The following is a 14,504-nucleotide window of genomic DNA, read 5'->3' on the forward strand; positions in this document are numbered from 1 at the left end:
TTGCATTAGTAGCCATTACAACTCTTCCCCACCCCATACATTTTCTAGCCCTCAAATTATCTTTACAATTAAACAACCCGCCCCCCCCCCCCCCCAACACACTTGTTGGTCATTGTATTTTCTAATGAAACTGCTGTCCTTGAATTCTAAAAGCACATAAATATACCTGATACCTGTGCTATGCTACTGTTGAAATAGTTTGTGTGTGTGTATGTCGGATGGAACACTTTTAAATCCATCAATAAAATGTCTTCGTTACAACGCTAACCCCTCAGTTATTTTTTTTTTTTTAAATCTTGTGGATCTAAAAATGCTGTGCTATAGTTGTAGGTTCCGTGCTATCTAAAGGAGTTAAATATTAGCATCTAGTTCAGAATCTTGTCAATCTTGTATAGTTCTATATTTCTTTGCATTCTATACTAGATCTATCTAGATTTTTAAAATGTTTCGTGACAAGATGAAATCCCCCCCCCCCCTTTTCCTATTTTAAACTTTAAGCCTTAAAACAATAATATATTAAGACTTGATATAGTGTAATTCTAATAATTAAACAATATCTCCACAATTACAACAATCAAAGATCTTGAGAGAAAAAAATACATGTAACTTACCCACTAAAAGTGGATAGATGACTTTGGTTTTCAACAAAAACAATATCTAATTGACCAAAAAGTACTTGAGTCAATAACATGGCCTCCTGTTACTCCCAACAGTATTTAAGTCAATAACATGGCCTCCTCTTATAAGTTAGAGGGCTACTTTCTTTTATATACACATTCTACACTGTTCATCAAATCAAAACACTGAGGAGTCTTTCACAAAAGATGTCAGTTGGGATCATCCAGACAAACAGTCATAATAAACATACTTAAAAAAATAATTATGAAGATACTTTTCTCAAATCACTTCATATTAAGATCTAACCACTAGTGATGGGAACTAAACTAACTTTTAAAAGTTAAACTAAAACTAGTTTTAAACTAAAATAAAGTAGTTAAACTAAATGTTTATCATGAGTTTCAAAATATAGTTAAACTAAACTAAAGAAAATTAATTAAACTTTTCATAACTTTTTTTTTATTGGGGGGGGGGGGGGGGTTGAACTAGACCTATATAGATATAATAATCCGACTGTATACTTACGGTTCGATCTTATTCTTTTAACATTGTAGAAATATTTATCCATAATAAAATCAGTAATAAGGAATATGTTTCTTACATAAACATTAATGCACAATAAAATTTTAAAAAAAAGTCTAAGTAAATATGTGTGCTTGTATTTTTGCCTTGAATTTAAACCTTTAGAAAAGAATGGTACTCTTTTTTAAAAATTATATTAACTTATTATATGAAGGAAAATCTTACTTATACCGGTAAAGTTTAAAATCTCATTCAATAACATAGATTAGAATTTCAAATTTAGATCTAGTAACCATAGAAATGAAATTGTTGGAGTTTTAAGAAACATTTGACATGTATAACTATTTTATAGTGTAAAATACATGCTTGACTAACCATGCCAATGTGCTATTTTCTTGTCTGACCACTAAAAATACAACTAACACTATTGCATAACTGTTAAACCCCGCAAGGGAAAAAAACAGGGTGGTCTTGTCATTATGGACAACACACTCAGTGGGCCTACAATATAGGCCTCCATGTGTACGTCTATCTGGTCAGGTTGTTAAAATCAGTGGACACACCATCTATTTACTTTCTGGGGAGGAAGGGTGTGTAACTACTTTAGTGTAAAGATATATCTACGAACATGCTTGACTAGCCATGCCAGTGTTATTTTCTTGTCTGACCACTCCACATTTAGCAAACTAAACACAATTGCATAACGCGTAAAGAAAAAAAATGCAGGGTAGTCTTGTAGTATCATCGACTACACACGTACGGTACACTAGGCATACATATGTATGTCTAGCTGACTAGGTTGTGAAAATCAGTTGGACACAGTCTATTTACTTTATGGTTAGAGAGGGTGTGGATTAAGATTTTTTTTCTTCTAGAGTTGATTATCCTAATGCTTTTAGATCTATTTAGGCCTAGCTGTTGATTTAGACTTAGATCTCAATAATAAGTCTTAAGACTATAAAAAGGGTGTACTTGATGTTCCTGCAGTTAAAAAATTATTGTTTGCCGCAAATGAATTGATTAAAACCACTAAATATTGACCTAACTCACTTTTCTAATCAGATTCCCACTATAAACAGAAATTAAACACCTCCACATGGCTCACAAAAAATTTCGGAACAACCCCATTTATAATATTGCATAGAAGCTTTTGGCAAAAAATGTTTAACATTTTATAATACTTTCAGTTGCAAAGGTTTACTCCCATAACTTCTACCAGTATCTTACTTTACCCTCTTCAAATGCAGACTGACTAAATAGTTGTAGACTGCATCATTTTTTTGATAATCCAAGTAATTGATATAACATGACCAGAAAATAGGGATGTGTTTCAACCGTGACCACATGTTGAAAAGTTGTGCAAATTTTAATTAAACTTTCTAGTTAGTAACTAAATAAAAAATTAAACTACGATTTTAACTAAACTTTTTTTTTCTAGTTAAACAATGGCCTTAATTAATTTTTTGTTAGTTAAACTAAGTTTCTAACGTTTTAGTTAACTTTTGCCCATCACTACTAACCACTGGCCTTAATCTAGGCCATTGATAGGTTAGGTAGAGCTTTAAGTGGTTGTCTTTTTTTTTTAATCTAATTCTCCCCCACTCCCCATTTAAAATTTCATTTGTACTTCATTGTGAGCTTCAAAATTGCTTTCTCCAAGCACTCCAGAGTGCACTGCTTAAGTCAGATAAATAAGGTGACAGCTCTGGCCAATATTAAACAGCAAGGGGCATGTACGGTGCAAATACAACTGTAATGGGCCTGGTTGGCTTAATAGCATCTTTTCATGTAAAGCAGGACACTTGTAGAAGTTAATGCTGGACAAAAGTCTCCAGCAGAATGATAAGCCAATACTAATTGAAATATAACACATTCTTCTAAAAACTTATTGAGTCAATTTTGTTGCAGCTGCCTCTAATGAAAAAATTATGTACATTCTTAAGGGTCCTACTTCAAAGATGAATTATTTAGTTTTTTGAAATATGTATAACAAATGTCAGGAATGCAAGCATAGGGTTGAAGTTATCTTTTTAGTTGAAATGTTTCATTTTTTAGTCTTATGAGTTGCTTGAGATTTTCAGATATAGTGACAGCACAAAATATTTGGAGCCTTTTTTTTTTTTTAACTTTAACATCACTAGAATATACAAGTGAAAGACATTATTCTATTTGTGATTTTTTTTTTTTTTTACTGTCAACAAGATTTAAAGCTGAGATACCTGGTCTTGCAGATTGGCTTGTGACAGTAATTCTTTCTTATAATGTAGTTAAAGCTACATTTTTCTGGGAATTATATTTTATGTGTTGCTTAATAATGATTGTAAATCTAAATGAAAGTTTTATAAATATAGCACATTCAGACATTGATTTATATGTATCATAAATAAAATATAAAGTTTTATACTAGTATTTGCAATAAAGTTTCTATATTGTGGCCAGAGAAAACACCACCACCTGCTTTCTGGAAACTACACATTAAAATGTGTTGTCTTGGTAACAAGCAAAAAATCAATAACCCCTGTCTTGTCTGGCTGGCAGTCTAAAGAATAATAACAAAGGCATTTTCTAGATGTTTCACTATAAATGATTTGTGCTGTTGGTACTAGCTGATATAGTCTTGAGGAAAATGTTTACATGAAGTGTTGCATAAAAAATTAACAGAAATGTTTTCTTTATTGTTCTTATTGAAAGTGGATGTTCTTGAGAAGCAGCTTTTCTCTCATTATACAAATCAAATTACTGTGATATGATATAAAAGCAAATTTATATACTAATTTTTTGTTGTTAAATTTATGCCTATTTTCTTACTCATGAAAAAGAAATATTCAAATACAAAAAAATCTGCGTAAAGGAGATATTGATTGACATAAAAATAGCATAACATTCTTCAGTATTGATTTCTATGACTCAACCATCATATGCTCACTACCTATCCATCAGGGCATTGATATTTTGCAATGATAAACACGCAGCCTCTACTTCAGGACATTGATATTTTCTGTACTACCATCTAAGCCTATTACATGTCAGTCTATGGTTTGAACACTATTGTGGTAGTGATTATTTTATTGCATGAACATGTGACTTAGACTCTAAGCATTCTCTCCCTTCCCAAGGACAGTGTTTAGCAACCTCTTGTGTTTGTTTTTATTCTAAAGCGAATTGGTTTACTTAAAGCCTTATGTTCAGGTGTCCTTTTTTAGAGGACCATCCTGACCTCTTTCTAATTGCCTTTTTAATTCTGTGCTTAACATACATTTTACTTTATGCTCTTCTATGTGCCATTCTACGTATTTTGGCACAGCTCCACCGAACAGGTACCAAGTGTAATTAGTAGCTCAAATTCAAACTTATTCATTGAAAAGCATTTCAACTATTGAAATGCAATAAATGTAATAAGAAAAATGTTTCAATGACTGAATACAAAAAATCCAATACAAATATTTAAAATAGAAGTATATAAGTTGTACACTTTTAATACATTTTTTCTATATATATTATTTTAATTAGTCAAAACAGGAATTACATTTACTTTAATTATTATTAAAAGTCCAAGCTGCTGCTTAATTATTTTTTATTTTTAATCTTTAAAATTGTCTTTCCTAAGTCTCACTTAATAAGAGAAAATCAAAAGAATGACAACACCGGCCGACACAGCGGCTCGGGAAATTAAAGTTCTTGAAACTGCTGAGGATATCCAGGCTAGAAGAGATGAAGTGTTGGGTCGTTATGCAGCTTTTAAAGCTGCTTGCAGAGACAGAAAGAATAACTTGGAAGACTCTCGTAGATACCAATACTTTAAGAGAGATGCTGATGAACTGGAATCATGGATCAATGAAAAGCTGCAAACAGCTTCTGATGAAAGTTACAGAGATCCAACCAATTTGCAGGTATTTTTAAATCACTGTTTTAAAATAATTTTTACTGTTATAATTTTTGCAATTAAAAATTATTTTTTTTAGGAATTGTGTAATCTATGTATATTAAAGGTGTTATTATTTCTAAAAATAACAAAAATATATCTTTTGTTAAAGGCCAAAATACAAAAGCATCAAGCATTTGAAGCTGAAGTTTCTGCCCATGCCAATGCTATTCAGGCATTAGATGAGATTGGAAATGAAATGATCAGTCAAGGACATTTTGCCTCTGAAATTATAAGGGTGAGAAACTGTGTGTTCGTGTTGTGTAATTTCAAAAAATAACAATGAAAATATCATTTTGAATGCATTTATTAAATGTTATTTATATTTATGGTTGTACATATCAGGAGCGCCTAGATGAACTTCACCGTCTTTGGGCTTTGCTGTTGGCAAGGCTGGCAGATAAAGGTACCAAACTGCAACAAGCTCTAAAGCTAGTCCAGTTCATGCGAGAATGTAGGGAGGTGATGTTTTGGATCAATGATAAGGTAAAGATCTGCAAACTATTAAAAATAATAGTCCAATTTCTTATGTAAATTATCATTCAAGACAAATCCTTAGTATTTTTTGTAAAACCATAATTTTATTTGATTTTGTTATCTCTTAGCACATTAACTCTTATTGCCATCAAATTCTTGTAAAGAACAAAATAAGAATGTAATTAATCTTCAACATTAAACCTCATCAACAGTTTTGTATTATATTCATGGCTAAATGAAAAACCGAACCTATTATAGCTTTGATTTTATTCTCTCCTATTTTATGTTTAGGATGCTTTTGTTACATCTGATGAGTTTGGCACTGATTTGGAACATGTGGAAGTGCTTCAGAAAAAGTTTGATGAGTTCCAGAAGGTACATTTTGTTTGGTTTATTCAAACTTTTAGAAACATTGGAGAATTCAGTGTCACTTTAAAGATAAAGATTTCAGAATAACAATTAATGTGAAATGATATTTGAAGATATTGTAATATTTTTGCAGGATCTTCAAAACCATGAGGATAAAGTGGCTGAAGTAAACAACTTGGCTGAACAATTGGTTGCTGATGGACATCCAGAGGAGGAAACCATTAGACAAAAACAGCAGGTTTGTACTTAGAGTTGGTGCTTTCTAGAAATAACACAATGGGAAATAAGAAATACTTCTAAATACTTTTTAATTTTTTTAATTTGTAATCTCATATAATTATATTCATGTCATCATTTGTAGGAAGTAAATGAAGCTTGGCAAAGACTGCGACAACTCTCTTTGTTAAGACAAGAGCGGTTATTTGGAGCTCATGAGATTCAGAGATTCAACAGGTATATTTTGATTGGACTCTGAGCTATGATTTGATCGATATAAAGAAAAGAAAATTCTCCCCAAATACGTTTCACACAGATATATTCATTTGATTTCAGAGATGCAGATGAGACTATTTCTTGGATCCAAGAAAAAGATACCGTTCTCTCCACAGATGACTATGGGCGTGATTTGGCCAGTGTCCAGACTTTGCAAAGGAAACATGAGGGAGTAGAAAGAGATTTAGCAGCACTGGAAGAAAAGGTACATTTCATATTTTGATTTTTAGCCAGGCTTAGTATTAATCTGTGGTTTAGCATTTCATTTCAATTGTATGTTATCTTTCCATTATTATTTAAAAGGTATCAGCGTTAACATCTGAAGCCAATCGTCTCCAAGAGATTCACACTGACCAAGCAGATCAGATTCAGTCCAAGCAAAGAGAAATAGGGGAAAATTGGAAGAAATTGAAGACCAAGGTGAAATTGTATTTTAATATTCTTACTTATATTTTAATATGCTTATTTAAGTCAACTTGAAATAGGAAATAATATTTTTCTTCAGTGAATAGATTTGTAAAAATATCTTTTGTTCTCTAAAGGCCACTGAAAGAAAAACCAGGCTGGATGATGCATACTATTTGCAAAGATTCTTGGCTGACTTTAGGGATTTAGTTTCATGGATATCTGATATGAAAGCCATCATTTCAGCTGATGAATTGGCCAAAGATGTTGCTGGTGCAGAGGCTCTTTTGGATCGTCACAATGAACATAAGGTATTAGGGGCTAGAGCTAATAAAATAATATTTATATTATAGAAATGTTTTTAATTTTGTTACTTTGATTAGTCCATTGCTTATGTTGTTTTTTTGTTGTTTTTTTTTCTTATTATTTCAGGGTGAAATTGATGCTCGTGAAGATAGTTTCCAATCAACTACTAAAGCTGGTACAAGACTGGTTGAACGTAACCATTTTGCTGCTGATGAAGTGAAGGAAAAAGTGAGTCATAAGAAAGAAATGTGAATTAGAATATTAGAAATTAGAACAAAGACTATTAAATAATTGTAAACATTTTTTCCCTCTGTTTAAACACAATTTGAAATGCTTGTTTAGCTGAACACACTGAACTATGAGAAGCACACCTTGTTGGAACTGTGGGAAGAAAGGCGAGTCATGTATGAGCAGTGTATGGACTTGCAGCTTTTCCTGAGAGATACAGAGCAGGCAGATACTTGGATGACCAAACAAGAAGCTTTCTTGGTGAATGATGACCTTGGGGATTCCCTTGACAGTGTTGAGGCTTTGCTGAAGAAACATGGAGACTTTGAGAAATCTCTGGCTGCCCAAGAAGAAAAAATCAAGGTATGCTGCTTTTTTAAAGAGTTTTTGTTTGCTGGCAGAGGTTAAATTTACAAAAGAAATAAAAACATTTGAACAGTAGACATTTTGTAAACATTAAAAGCACAATCTGGTCTGTCTTTTGAACAATTTTCTTATTGAAACCTTTGACTTTGACATAAAGCTGAACTCACAAACATTGATGTCATATACAGTAATACAATACAAATAGCTATCTTTCTTCTCAAGACTTAGCTATTTTTACATGCTCTTTGTGCTTTGTGAAAATAATAGTTAATGCACGCAAAGTATCATTTTATCAGCTTTAGAAGTTTATTTTCATATGATAATTTAAGATATTAAAACACTATTTACAGGCTTTGGATGAGTTTGCCACTAAACTGATAGATAGTGAGCACTATGCTTCAGAAGATGTTGCAGCTAGAAGAGATCAGGTATGATCAAATACTACATAAAATGTTCAGCATACCTTTCAAGATGTAATTTGTTTTGTACCATAGCTTTTTGTGTGCTTTATTCTAAAATTTCTTACTTCTTTATATTTTGATTGATGATTTCAGCTTTTGGCAAGACGAAATGCTTTGTATCAAAAGTCCAGCACTCGCCGTTACATGTTGGAGCAGTCTTATGAGTTCCAGATATTTGAACGTGACTGTGATGAAACAAAAGGGTGGATTAATGAGAAACTAAAAACAGCATCAGATGAGAACTATTTGGTATGTTTGATATGTCTTTACCTAAGAATGCTCATAGATTATTTTTTTCTGCTATGTAAATGAGATTTTTTTTAAAGTTACTTTCAAAGGGGCCTAATAAAAAACATTTTTTAGAAGCTTATCAAATATGTTCCATCACATCATGTTCTTGTGTACATTCTAGGATCCAACCAATTTACAAACCAAACTTCAGAAACATCAGAACTTTGAAGCTGAAATCGATGCTAACAAGAACCGCATAGAGAGCATTCAAACTACTGGAGAGCAACTTATTGAAAAGGATCATTATGCAAAGGAAGCAATAAGGTACTACTATAATTCCAAAGTGAGCCTATCTATTCACTCCTTTTCCTTGGCAATATAAATTTTTTAATGTCTTATGTTTTCTGTAGTTGTTTTGATTAACGAATTTAATAGCAGAATTTTTAACCATTTTGTTTTTAAAGGGAACGTGTAGATGAGATAGAGCGGCTGTGGTCAACATTACAAAAACAGACAGAAAAGAAAGGTTCTACACTTTTATTTTCTGCAATTCTTGTTTTTCAAATGTTTAATTTTTTTTATAGTCGTTATTATCTTGAAGTAACACGTAATGTTTTTTTTAGGAAACAAATTGAATGAAGCTGCTCACCAGCAACAGTTCAACCGCAATGTTGAAGATGTGGAGTCCTGGTTGGCTGATATAGAAAGTTCTCTAATTTCTGAGGATTACGGAAAGGTTAGTTTCAGTTGATGCCAACTTTGTGTTGTTTTCATTGTTTGCTGTTCTCATGCAGTGTAGCTATTTCATTCATTCCCATCTACTGTCAAAAACAAAAAATTATACATTCATTTTAAAAAAGGGTAAATTGTGAAAAGTATTTTGCTAAGTTATCATGATTTTAATGCAGATCACTTTTCTATGCGATTAAAAATAGTGCTAGCATTTTTGTGTGTGTTTTCTGTATATATTTATACTTATTAATTTTTTACATTGTGTTTTCTAACATGTCATTTATTATCTCATAAACCTCCTAGACTTTAATGAATCCTACCATTTGTTTTTATTTTTTGGTGCTCTATATTTTCAACTATCTTTCTACAGAAATACAAATATAGTTTTCTTTTTAATTCACGCTTAGCATCCAACAAAATGCATTTCAGTCAATTCATAATGTTCTTAACAAAATTTTTCTTATTACCTTTAAAAGTTGAAGTTTTTTAATAATATAAAGTATTGATAAATAATTTCATTTGATACTTGTAGTTAATGCTCTTGTGACAGATATTGAATGTATACTAGGTAACAGATAAAAAGCCTTAAAATGATAGGCTTAAGCATAAACATTTCACTAGTAGCTAGAATTCAATTATTTGCTATTTATTTCATTTTGACTAATAATATATATACAATCCATAACCAATACTACCAACAAAATAGTGTTGAAGACATTTTATTCTTACTCTGATAAAATAATTTTAAAAGAACATTTCTCAACTGATCCATTTAGAAGTTATTTTAAATATTCAAATCTAACCTCCAACCATTTTCTCTCTTATCTACTGAGCTACAACTAGATTTGAGTTCTCTCTATTTCACCTCACCCTTCTCTTCTTTTTCATTGTGTTTTTTTTTTTCTATCCCTTCTCCGGCCCACCCCTTCCCAAATATGTTCTACTAGCTCCTCAAGAGAAGTGTAAGTGTTTCTCAGGCTATTACCTACATTTGTAGTTGGCTGGTCTCACAGTACTTGAACAAGCTCAACTTAAGATGCAGTCACATTTTTTTTTAACTAGAAAAAACTTGTGTACAAGAAAAATTAAAATTGTTAAAAGTTGGTAAAATAAGTTGATCAACAGCAACACAAATTTACAATAGAATATTTCTTCAGATTTAAGTACAATGAATAATTATCTCAGATTGTTTTGTGAGCCCTGCTATGCCCTAGAATATTGTAGGTATTACTCTCTCCCTTGAAAGTCTGCCCTAGACAAATGTATTATCTCTTTGCTTTTCCTTCTTACTGCTGGCAGCAACAATTACCTAAATATGTAGAGGTGTGTGACATAACTTTTTAGCTTCTTATATTTCATCATATGTAGTTCTCTTGGCTGTTCTCATTTTCATTTATTTCAAGCACAGTAATTATTAGGATGAAACTTTTTCTAGACCTTTGGCAAATGTTTGGCTGTGTCCACCTGCATGGTCTTATCTATTTCATAACATGATTCTTTGAAAACTGCTAAATTTTATATTAGCCTAAATGATCAAGGAAGAGCTTTCAAAGGCGTTTTCTAAAAATGTATGTTTGAAATGTACTTTGAGATTTAATGAAATCCTTTGTTTCCTTATATATTTGATAATTATAATTATAGCATTGCTTATCATTATGCACCATAGTGGTCATCCATCTGGTAACCACATATACCACTCAAAAGTTGTTCTGTCAGATACATAAATCACTTACATGCATTGTCTTATCTGTTTTTGCGTTAGCACCATTTATGACTAATACTAATACATAGTAAAATTGTAATTAAAACATATTCCATCACTAGTTTTAAAACTCAATGTTAGAAATTTTTTTTTCCTACGAAAAATATTAGCACAGATACAGAATAGATAAATCTTCTAAAATGTATGATCTATTTGCATGTCTTTAAAAAAAATTTTTTAGGTTTTGTAATTTTTTTTATTATGCTTTAATCTTCTTTTTCTTAACTCCTGAAAAGCAAAACTGGAAAATTATTGTATAACTTTTCTCAATTTCTGTTTTTGTGAGTGGTCTGATTAGTGTTTCTGGGGAAAGGAAAAGTGCTTGCTCATTGTGCTCTCCACACAGTACTCTCACAAGTTATTGCACTCCCCTCATCTGACTTGTGAACCTTTCTCAGTTGAATTGACTTCAATCAAAAAATTTCCATTTTTAGTCTTCAATTTTTCTATCTTTAATTGATTGAAGTGTGCCTAAATAAATGCATAAAGTCAATGATAATGAAGCTGTTAAGCCTGTTTCATTGTACGCTTCCTAGTGAATATTGTGTGAATGCTGTAGTTGTAGTACACAGGCTATTGTTGGCCGGACAAACATGGTATTGTATTAGCATTTGTACTTGTAGACTTACATGATCTGCACCTTATTCCAGGCAAACACTGGTCATAGTATAGATTTGCAATCTTGTACATTTCTTTATCTTGTCATTTTTGTATTAAGTGATTTTTTTTTTTTTTTTTCAATGAAAAAGGATTGAAACTTTCAAACAAGCTCTATAAACACTCAGTAATGTGTGTTCTTTTCTCCAAAACTTTTAAAATTATAATTGCAGTACTAAAAAAAAACAAGCCTTAAAACAATGATATCCTGAATTTAAACAAACAAAAGGAATAAATGTTGATGAATAGAAAAGGAAATTATCTTGATCATGTAAATTTGTATTACTTAATTTACTTAGCATTATAGTGTTATGATTTGCAAATCTGCCCAATGGATGTGATTTGAAATAGTCAAAAATGTGCTCCTTGTCTGTCATATGATTTTATTTTTTTGTTTAGGTTTACAGATTAGCAATTCAGTTTTATTTGTTGATAGAAGAAAATATCATTGCTTTAAAAAAAAGTTATCTTAAATGAATGGTTGAATTATTTCAGGATTTAACTAATGTCCAGAATCTGCAGAAGAGACATGCCTTGTTGGAAGCTGATGTTATAGCCCATCATGTAAGTGTTGGTTGATTTCTAGGTTAACTAAAAGTGGCTGGGGGCTGCGGTGGCTGAGTCGTTAAGTGCTTGGCTTCTGAACTTGAGGTCCTGAATTCGAATCTCGGTGAAGACTGAAATTCTGAATTCCTGAATTTTTAGGGCAGTCCTGAGTCCACTCAACTGTAATGGGTACCTGACTTAAAGTAAAGGCGGTTGGTTGTTGTGCTGGCCACATGACATCATGTTCGTTAATTGTTGGCCAAAGAAACAAATGACCTTAATGTCATCTGCCCTATGGCCCTACTTTTAATGTGGCTAAAGACTAGGTCTTTTGGTGAAAAGTAGATATTGAATCTTCTAAATCTGTGTGGTAATATTTTTACTTTTTTTTACTTTTAATGTAGCTAAAGACTAGGTCTTTTGGTGAAAAGTAGATAATTGAATCTTCTAAATCTGTGTGGTAATACTTAGTATGTCCATTCATGTAAAATTCTATTCCCTGATATTAGTCAGACTTATTGAAAGTCCCTGCATTAAAAATGTAAAGTAAGTCTTTAAAATGCCATTAACATTTTTTGTTTGTTAATATTAAATGAGATCAATAATATATATTTGTTTCAAATATGAGATATGAAGGATCAGAAATCTAGATTTTAAGGTTGTAAACCATAACCCCACTATCTTAGAAACTTCATTAACTATAGTTAGTAACAAAGACATACATTTTATATCAACATCAATATTAGAGCAAGAGGATTGAAGTTTGATCTCAACTTTATTTCAACCTTTCTCATCTTACTACAATACATAAACACCAACTAATTGTTTCTAATATGCATGATTTTACTATCTTCTTTTCAAGGACCGTTTGGACCAACTCCAGTCACAAGCTACACTGTTTCAGAATGGTGATCACTTTGACAAAGACAACATCAGATCTAAACAAAATGAAGTTGTGGAAAGATACCAGAAGTTATCTGTAAGTGAAACTATCTTTTCAGAGAATGTCAAATAATGTATGTACTCTAAATTAAAAAAAAAATCTTAATATATTTTCCTGTTCATTTAAACAACACAGAATCCCATTGCTCAGCGCAAGCAAAAATTGAATGAAGCTTTGAAACTACAGCAGTTTTTAAGAGATGTTGAAGATGAAGAAGATTGGATTCGAGAGAAAGAGCCTATTGCTTCTTCCACAAATAGAGGTATTTCTATCTTTGTGTTTTTTAAGGAAACACTTTCTTTTTTTTAGTGTAGCTTAGCCTTTTAAAATTTAGTAGATTTAAATTGAGACCTATAATTTCTGTTCATTCTCCCTCATCATTCAGGTCGAGACCTCATTGGTGTACAGAATCTGATGAAGAAACACCAAGCCTTGCAGGCCGAAGTGGCTGGCCATGAGCCACGCATCAACAATGTATGCCAGTCAGGCAATGACATGATTAAAGGTGGTCACTTTGCAGCTGATACCATCAAAAGCAAGATTTCAGATCTAAAGGAGAAGTGGCAAGCTCTAAAGGTAAATATATGCAGAAAAACCATCATTCACACAACATTTTTGATGAGACATAGTTAGTCATGCTTTGTTCTTTGTTTTTGAAGGAAAAAGCTCAGCAGCGTAAACAAGATTTAGAAGACTCCCTGCAAGCTCAACAATACTTTGCTGATGCCAATGAAGCTGAGTCCTGGATGAGAGAGAAGGAACCAATTGCTGCTAATACTGACTATGGAAAAGATGAGGATTCTTCTGAGGTAAATTTTTTTTTTCAATTGCAAAATCTCAAACATTATTATTATCATTACTTTAAATTCTATCTGACATTTAAATCATAAAGTCTAGAAGTATTTCCTATGTATTTTTATTGTCTCTGTAGGCTCTGTTGAAAAAGCATGAAGCATTCATGTCTGACTTGGAGGCTTACCGAAGTGTCATAGAAGGACTAAGAGAACAGGCCCAGGCTTGTAAAGTAAGTTTAAACAACTGTTTATGTCCACAATTAGATCATTTGTTGAAATAGCAAAACATATTTTCTCAAAAGAAATGTGGTGTACCATTGTTTGATTGCTTTGTCTAATGATAATATAATAAGTGTAACTAAATGAAATACAATGATATCAAAGCTTTTGTCTTTGGTTTTCTAGCAACAAGAAGCTCCTGTAATTGATGACATTGGTACAGAGAAGGTTGTTGCTCTTTATGACTACACAGAGAAGTCCCCACGAGAAGTCTCCATGAAGAAAGGAGATGTGCTGACACTACTCAACTCTGCTAACAAGGTCATTACATTGGATATACCTTCACATGTTGTTCCAATGCCTGTTTTGTATGAATGGATTTTACAAAATGACTAATGAAATTTAAATTTTACTTAAGCTAAGCTGCTTTTTTTTTTATTAGTGTTATGATGAC

The 14,504-nt window shown here is 31.9% G+C and overlaps 1 protein-coding gene across 9 annotated transcripts in view; it reads left to right on the forward strand.

Moving 5' to 3' along the window:
• LOC106073756 (spectrin alpha chain-like) overlaps window positions 1–14,504 on the forward strand; it is a 35,801-nt gene that overhangs the window by 4,890 nt on the left and 16,407 nt on the right. For 4 of the 9 annotated variants that reach the window (XM_013234385.2, XM_013234386.2, XM_013234388.2 and 1 more), the window contains exons 2-25: window positions 4,748–5,030; window positions 5,175–5,300; window positions 5,408–5,548; window positions 5,831–5,914; window positions 6,042–6,146; window positions 6,270–6,361; window positions 6,461–6,605; window positions 6,704–6,820; window positions 6,943–7,116; window positions 7,238–7,339; window positions 7,454–7,702; window positions 8,056–8,133; window positions 8,260–8,415; window positions 8,579–8,721; window positions 8,862–8,923; window positions 9,021–9,133; window positions 10,429–10,452; window positions 12,044–12,112; window positions 12,957–13,073; window positions 13,173–13,299; window positions 13,423–13,613; window positions 13,697–13,846; window positions 13,969–14,061; window positions 14,237–14,371. In XM_013234385.2, the coding sequence (XP_013089839.1) occupies window positions 4,776–5,030; window positions 5,175–5,300; window positions 5,408–5,548; window positions 5,831–5,914; window positions 6,042–6,146; window positions 6,270–6,361; window positions 6,461–6,605; window positions 6,704–6,820; window positions 6,943–7,116; window positions 7,238–7,339; window positions 7,454–7,702; window positions 8,056–8,133; window positions 8,260–8,415; window positions 8,579–8,721; window positions 8,862–8,923; window positions 9,021–9,133; window positions 10,429–10,452; window positions 12,044–12,112; window positions 12,957–13,073; window positions 13,173–13,299; window positions 13,423–13,613; window positions 13,697–13,846; window positions 13,969–14,061; window positions 14,237–14,371 (3,048 nt within the window). In that variant the 5' untranslated portion in view covers window positions 4,748–4,775. Of the gene's footprint in view, window positions 1–4,747; window positions 5,031–5,174; window positions 5,301–5,407; window positions 5,549–5,830; window positions 5,915–6,041; window positions 6,147–6,269; window positions 6,362–6,460; window positions 6,606–6,703; window positions 6,821–6,942; window positions 7,117–7,237; window positions 7,340–7,453; window positions 7,703–8,055; window positions 8,134–8,259; window positions 8,416–8,578; window positions 8,722–8,861; window positions 8,924–9,020; window positions 9,134–10,076; window positions 10,092–10,428; window positions 10,453–12,043; window positions 12,113–12,956; window positions 13,074–13,172; window positions 13,300–13,422; window positions 13,614–13,696; window positions 13,847–13,968; window positions 14,062–14,236; window positions 14,372–14,504 lie in introns of all 9 variants that reach the window. The other 5 variants (XM_013234387.2, XM_013234393.2, XM_013234391.2 and 2 more) reach the window with 2 other exon arrangements.

This window comes from Biomphalaria glabrata, chromosome 9 (assembly GCF_947242115.1).
Source record: "Biomphalaria glabrata chromosome 9, xgBioGlab47.1, whole genome shotgun sequence".
Taxonomy (NCBI): domain Eukaryota; kingdom Metazoa; phylum Mollusca; class Gastropoda; family Planorbidae; genus Biomphalaria; species Biomphalaria glabrata.